The 6,582-nt window shown below is 35.5% G+C and overlaps 1 protein-coding gene across 1 annotated transcript; it reads left to right on the plus strand.

Annotated features, from left to right (window-relative positions):
• Positions 1-5,272: 5,272 nt before the first annotated feature.
• LOC144441306 (allatostatin-A receptor-like) lies at positions 5,273-6,277 on the plus strand. Its single transcript, XM_078130864.1, has one exon. It carries the CDS (start codon positions 5,273-5,275, stop codon positions 6,275-6,277), a length of 1,005 nt encoding a protein of 334 aa, XP_077986990.1.
• The last annotated feature ends 305 nt before the right edge of the window (positions 6,278-6,582 follow it).

The raw sequence follows: 6,582 nt of genomic DNA on the forward strand, positions 1-6,582 counted from the left end.
TACAATTACAATTATCAATGAGATTGGATATCTACAAAGGAGTAATGACCTCTGGTACATTTTTAATTGCATATAACAACATTGCAACTTGACAGCCAATTATAATATTTCCAATAAAATGTTCTGAACCATGATACCAATATTTACCTCACAACCTATAACATGTGTACACCAGGGGAATTTGTTCATGGAATACCTGAGACGAATCTGATTTCCGAGGTGTAATAAGTATAGTAGAAGATTGCCCTTGATTAATTTGAAGACAACATTAGATTGCAGTGTGTGTGTCGAGTGGGACTAACTCACCGTACAGACAATAGTTATACATTATTCTTTAAAGTCTCGCAGGAGTAAGGGTTGGTTGTATGTATGTATAGTACATCAATCAAAACCTGCTACGCACTTGCATGGCTTTCAATTCTATATAGAACTTATCTCAATTCAATAGCTCATAGCTTTATCGGCATTCCTGTACACATAAAGGATATGCCTCCAAGGTATGACTTGTCGCTATCATCGAATAAGTAATGTTGAGTTACGTTCATTTTTAAATTTCCATTTGCATAAGTGATGTTACATAGAGAGGAAAAGGTGAAGGGAATGTCAGTGAAGAAAATGTCAGAATTCAATGGTAACGTGATGTTAGTAGCCTAAGTAGACCATGATGAAGAATTATAAATGTATTACGCTAGTTCTCCGCGAGTGGAGCTACAGGCGCAGAACAGAATACCACAATACAACTGACTAAAAAGAAACACTATGATAAAGTGAATACAGCTTTCTCGGAAATTTTAGGTTGTGGTTGACAAGTGGACGTTCTAAAAAATGACACAATTAACATCAGTTCGTTAATTTATAAACTTTTCTCTTAATTATCAACAAAAACACTGTTTCTTCAGCTATGGATGTAACTCTTTAGGGGATTATCATATGACAAATAAGTTTCGTAATCATTGAGTTCGCATGTAATATTTAGTAATTGTCGACATGAAAGTTGAGATTTCTAGACACTGAAACACCTAAACACATGCCATTCGACTCTCAAACACATGAACACGTGCCTTCCTACGATTACACATATTGCTGTTAATATCACAATTTTGAATATTTTTATGAGCAACATTACGCTTGAACATGATAAAACAACAGAGCTATAAAAAGTTTAATTTACGGGAATATTCCCCCAAAGCCTGTGAATTTAATGTCTATAAAATGTTATAACATGAATGGAAAGCAGATCATTACCCTTTACAAGCAGAGTACCCATCTCATAAAATGCTGCAAACATGGTGATATGAAATGAAATTATCACATTGTTAGTTTTCTATAAATCTGTCTCCATATAGAAATCGCTTTTACGAGACAAAGCTACTTATCGAATACATTAGTCAACAGGAATGAGAAATATTATGCTTGATTGATGAGATAAACCATCAATTTGAGAGAGATTCAATGAAGCAAATTATCGCCCATCTTAGTATGTTTTATCTCCATCTGTGACGCTGCGATTTAGCTCTTGAACTTCCCTTTCAAAAGCATTAATGACACTATGTGTACTGTGACAACATAAGTGCATCACTGTATGGTTGATTGACAAAGTAAACTACTTTTCACTATGCTTTGGTATTATCTTGTACGTTTCGTTCCAGATCTATAAATGTCTTTTTTGTTCTACTTTCACTAGAAAAAGAGACTTTGCTCTCAATATTTGATTTCAAAGGTCAAGAGCAAAGAGTACGTACGTTGTGATTTAATAATCAAGTGTAAGTAAGAGTAATTTGGTTAGGTGCAAAATGGCTTTCTGAAGCAGAATTTACATATAGATGACATTGTTGACTAAACTCCTCTTATCTGATCCAAATATGGCTTCACGGTTATGCAATTTACATTAACTCATTCCGCTAATATTGCACTGGCTTTAATAGAGTAAACTTGTGATAGATGTAATATATAGGCTCGAACAGTTCTATACTTGTTGCAAATTCGACTTGATATTTATTGCATTTTGGGTAAGCAGTATTGTGAATACCTGATTTTCATCATTGATGAGTAGATTTACATACCGGAATTACCGACCGGATGGTTTCAAATTGGTGATATATGGAGATTAGTAAATTACATACGTGATAAGAGACACATCATTCCAAACACTAACTAGTGCACATATGGTGATAGCTATAGTGAATTCCACTATCATATGTCCCTTTTACAAGGTAGCACTCGGTGTTGATATACCAAACAACGCCACGAAACGTCTGTCTCCGAAATGCACTATCATGAATTATAGAACTATATAAATGTGAGCCTGCACTAGGAGTGACTTCGGTTTAGATATTCAAATCTGTTTTAGCGAAAAATTCTCTATTTCATAAACAACTACCGCATTCATTTTAGTTCAGAACTATTGGTCTTTAGTAATGTTATCATAAACAAGTAAGTTTAGTAGTATGGTGCGACGTGACATTCATTTAATTCCAATGGTGAAACTGAAAGTGTGTGTTAGTCATTTTTTATTTGATATCAAGTGAAGTGTGAAGTAATCAAAGGTCAAGGCTTTAACGTGTCAAAGTTCAATTATAATTATGATTAGTGTGTTTAACACGTAATCCTTAAACATTTAGTTATATATTCGTCACTTTTACTCCAATTAACAAGGCGAGGGGTTACAACTCCTGTTCATTTCATGTCAAATAACAATGCCAAGTTAAGACTAGATGAGGTGATGCCATTACTACATTCTGGTGAGTACCATTTCAGGTGTTTTTATAACTCAGGCAGGAAATGGACAACAACTGTTGATGTATATCGCCATGTTGGCATGTTCCATAATTCAAAGCGAGTGATAACACATGAAATAGACGTATTAGATGGTTAGGATAAAATACATTATTGAGTAGATATCGTAGAATTGATTTGTAATTTCAGCATCAACCAAGTTTAAACAAGAAAGACTAATTAGGTTTTTCTAATCACTGTAAACTGGTGAAGTCGTGATTTTGATTGATTGATTGATTGATTTATTTGTGGGTTTGTTTTATCGATTTGCGAATAAAATGACTGAAATCTCGCATGACTGCGAAATCTGGCAGGATTGCGTGACATCGGTTTAATCAGAATTCCCGATTAAACCGGTGTTACACAATCACTCGAGTAGGTATTTACAGACTCTGCGAATGTATTGCATAAAGTCTGCGAATGTATGCATAAAGTTGGCGAATAGTATGACAAGGGTACCAATTTAGGTTTACAGACAAGTAATTAAAATCCAAGTTATGTTGTCATTAAAACGTATTCTCGCAAGCCAGATTTAACTTAGAATTTTGCACCAGTCTGAGCATCGAATGAAAATTCGTCACACAAAATCACTTTTTGTGACTAAAGGAAGTACTAGGGAATTCTAAGAAGAACTCATAACCTTGAATTTATAGCATTTGCATTTATATTAAATCTGTTATGAAGGCATAGTTAAGACAGATAAATCATCACACATAGTTATAGATACTTGGGTCAATATACCCGACTGTTTGAAACCTCAGAAGTCACACATGATTTGATGTTCTTGGCGCCGTCTTTAGTAATTAACCTCCCTTTTGGGGATTCTGTTAATAATATGAAATACCGTAGAAGTTCAAAAACCTGGACAGACAAACGTTAATGCACAATCCATCTTGAAGGTCGTTTAGAAATCACGATGAAGAGACTTTTCAATGAATGACTAAGTTATTAACTCGCAAACGGTCAGCAATCAAACAGGTAACCTTTCCAGGTGTTGATCGTGCCTGAACGCCTTCAGAGAGGAGACAGAGGAAGATTAAAGAGATACAGAGGGAAGAAGTAGGAAGAATTGTGTAAAATTTTAAAATAACTGTATACCCTAACGAGTATAACCATGAATATTATAGCTTCCCAAAATCTTCCTCTACTCAGTTTTCTTTAGGAAAATGTCAACTAGACTTTCCGTAGAACGTCGCAAATATCTTTAATTTGAACTTAGTAGATTAACAAAGCTACAGTTATAACCTGTAACTTTGTTAATCTACTAAGTTACAGTACAATGTATACAGCCATGATGCAATTACTAATACTAGTACCTTGGTTGATGGAAAAGACAAGTAAAGCGGTTAGGGACTTAAGAACGCAACTTCACCTACTTATTAAAGAATGCAGTACACGACAATAAACGCCTCAAGGCACACTTTGTCATTTCGACTGATCATGATCTGACTATCACTGAAATTAATCAACTGACTGTATTATCGCCACTTACATCAACAAACGAAGAGTATATTCGACTACTATTTTGCAATCTATTATCTGATTTTTGGGGCAAAATGGTTATTTTTATAGAGGCGAGATCAAAACTAAATTCTTGTAGTGACGCCTCAGACCCCTTCCCTGATATTTGTGTCAGACATGACAATCATTTTCAAATCAGTATGTATTAGTATATGTAGTAATATCAATATAAGGCCAGTATATATAGTGAGAAAATGCTGTTTTGACATTTTCATTTATTTTAGTGTGACAGTCACACATTTGCTATTATATTGAAAATTCTTCCATTTCTCGATTTGACGATCTTTTAAAAATAAACATTTGCAATTAGAGGTACAAAACAGATTCCATTAAAAGTAAAATCGTCGGATTTAACTAAAAAACTACGTTTGTTTATCATACATTGAACTATTGATCCCGCCTCTATCACAAAAGCCATGGTTCACTTTTCGAAGTGATTACATTGCAAATTTCTGTTTGTACTAAATACATTTATCATTGATACCTGTTACCAATAGCTCCAATGACGTTTTCACCAAGCGGTACGCATAGTCAAAGGGGGGAAATTGATGATTGGTTCAATTCGAATGATATTGCGTAGACTGTACCCAAGAGACAATAGTTGTCGTAGTTGTAACACGAATAACCAGGGCCGATTTGTACACAACATCGATGAATAAAATTGATAGTGTGTTTTAACGGTAAACATTGATCCAAAGATAGAGGGGGTCTTACATCAATACATCTTAATATTCAAACTGTTTAATGTAACCCTCTATCTTCGTAAAGATTTCCATTATAATCATGAAATTTCCACTTGAATAACACTTTCATGGAGAGTTATTGAATCGTATGTTAAAGTGGACCAGGTAACAGCTGTTCTATTCCTATTAATGTTCTCACCCAATCACCTTTTATTCAGTTAGGATAATTGACTTCAGTAATAATATCATCTCGTTTCTCACATAGGTGAAGAAGCATTATAGTCGTCAGCATCATGAACAATACAACTGAAGAAAACCTGGTGTCCTTCAAAGATGCAGAGTATGTCTACAACACCGAGTTGGTCATGGGAGTTATCGGATCACTTGGCAACACTATAGTTCTCGTTGTTATCTTGTCCACTCCTAAACTTCGAACTCTTACCAACTATCTCCTACTTAATCTTGCAGTTGCAGACTTTTCAACGGCGCTTTTGCTCATCATCAACAAATACCCGACAAAAGCGTTCATCCTGCCCATACCCAGTGGTGTAAGTGGTGAATTTTACTGTCGTGTGTACTTCAGTGCTGTGTTGTTCTGGATAAGTATAAAGGCTTCGACCTTCAATCTTATTTTAATAACTTTCGAGAGATATTTTGCAATCGTTCACCCGCTTGCGTACAACAGTTATTACACCAGGAAGAATGTCGTTTCCATGGTGATAGTTTCTTGGACATTAGCGTTCGTGCTGGAAATAGTTTTCGTGGTTTTTCATCGTCACCATGATGGTAGCTGTCAGTTGTTTGTCTACCCTAACCCGTCAATTGGTGTGGGACTTGGTGTTTTCAACTTCTTCGTCAGTTTCTTCATACCAATAATGGCTATGATATGGGCATATGCTAGGATTATCGGCAGTTTACGTCAGAGTGCCCGGGACATTAAACAACGTGATAACAGAGATGAACTGGGCAGGGCATCAACACTCCTCCGTGCGCGAAAGAAAGTCATCCGTATGCTGTTCATGGTCCTAGTCGCCTACGCTGTCTGTTGGACCCCTGACAGTATTCTGTTTCTCTTGTACAACATTGGGGCACCTGTGAGCTACACCGCTGACTATTTCAACTGCTTTGTTTTACTGGCCTTTGCCAATTCAGCATTGAACCCTTTTATCTATTTCTTCAAATACAAACAATTTCGTCGAGGTTTCATACAAAGATTTTGTTGCTGTGTTGGAAGTCTTCAAAACAGAGTTGGTGAAGAGACCATAATTAGGACTATATCAGAAGTTAATTCAAAATAGGTTTATACATTCATGAAGATGTTTTACTTGTTGGGGTTAGATCCTCGACTAGGGTTAGCTTTCATCTGAATATTTCACTTACCAGCGTTGTGATTTCCCATTTCTCTGAAAACTCTACTATAACTAGATAACAACTTTTCTTTCATTGATGCATATATTACAAAACATCACATTCTGTCCATGTAGTTACTATGGATACGAGGTAGGTTTACATTCAATTATCCAGTGCGATATTTTACGTATCCTATAATATTTGTTATGACTTTAGGGGACGAGGTCAATAGTTCAATGTTGGATTTAAAAAA

The sequence above is a fragment of the Glandiceps talaboti genome, chromosome 10 (assembly GCF_964340395.1).
Source record: "Glandiceps talaboti chromosome 10, keGlaTala1.1, whole genome shotgun sequence".
NCBI lineage: Eukaryota > Metazoa > Hemichordata > Enteropneusta > Spengelidae > Glandiceps > Glandiceps talaboti.

Coding starts and splice junctions, on each gene's coding strand:
- LOC144441306 (XM_078130864.1), top strand. CDS start 5,273: ATGAACAATACAACTGAAGAAAACCTGGTGTCCTTCAAAGATGCAGAG.